Source organism: Tribolium madens, unplaced genomic scaffold, assembly GCF_015345945.1.
Source record: "Tribolium madens isolate multiple individuals breed KSU strain unplaced genomic scaffold, Tmad_KSU_1.1 Scaffold_3;HRSCAF=73;Tcas5.2_LG2, whole genome shotgun sequence".
NCBI lineage: Eukaryota > Metazoa > Arthropoda > Insecta > Coleoptera > Tenebrionidae > Tribolium > Tribolium madens.
Window position 1 is genome coordinate 13,056,538 of NW_025401006.1, and position 768 is coordinate 13,057,305.

The 768-nt window shown below is 37.6% G+C and overlaps 1 protein-coding gene across 1 annotated transcript in view; it reads left to right on the top strand.

Annotated features, from left to right (window-relative positions):
* The first annotated feature begins 507 nt into the window (after window positions 1-507).
* Window positions 508-768, top strand: part of LOC123007723 (pupal cuticle protein 36-like) — a 3,624-nt gene continuing 3,363 nt past the window's right edge. Inside the window, exons 1-2 of the mRNA XM_044403140.1 lie at window positions 508-602; window positions 643-766. Of these exons, the coding sequence (XP_044259075.1) occupies window positions 594-602; window positions 643-766 (133 nt within the window). The 5' untranslated portion in view covers window positions 508-593. The remainder of the gene's footprint in view (window positions 603-642; window positions 767-768) is intronic.

The following is a 768-nucleotide window of genomic DNA, read 5'->3' on the forward strand; positions in this document are numbered from 1 at the left end:
TGTAATATCGGCACTGAAACTGTTCAATAAACTACTCGGAAACCCTTTGTTAAATTAAATGAAATCCTGAAAAGCTCGAAAGCTGTGTTATGCTCATACAAAGCCTCATACGAAAGCTTTTTATTGCCGTGTACGGCCGGAGAGAAAAACAGCCCAAATTAATGAGTTTTGGTCTGAATTTGATTTTTTGCAAAAAAACAAGGACACGGAAATTTGTATCAAAGTTCTCAATTAAAATAGCATTTTGGATGACTTAAAGATGAAATATGTTTATGGCTAACTAGTTAAAAGTTGTTTAGCAGTTAAATCGGCTAATTAAGTCTCCGCGGCGTGATAAATAGAATTTGGGATCGCCTCGAGTCTCAATTACTCGGATATTTAAATTTTTTTGATAATAATCAGCGATATATTTGTAACCTTTAACTAAAATTACTTATTACAGTTTTAACCCTGCTCGCCTTGAATACAAAATTGTGAAATGTTCCTAAATTAAGTATATCATCCCATGAGACTCATCCTCGGTACTCGAACTATAAAAGCGAAAGGCATCTCATATCAAATCATTCGTTTTTAGTCTCTCAATTAGTAGAATTATGAAATTGGTAAGAGAATTAATAATTGCGGATTTTATTTGCTTTTCAGTTTTTGGTTTCAGTGTTGGTGGCGGTGGCGACCGCAGCTCGGCTCGAAAACACGTATTTGCCGCCAAGTAGTGCCCAAACGGCCGGCGGCAGCAGCAGCTTCCTCAACGCCCCCAGACCGAGCGGT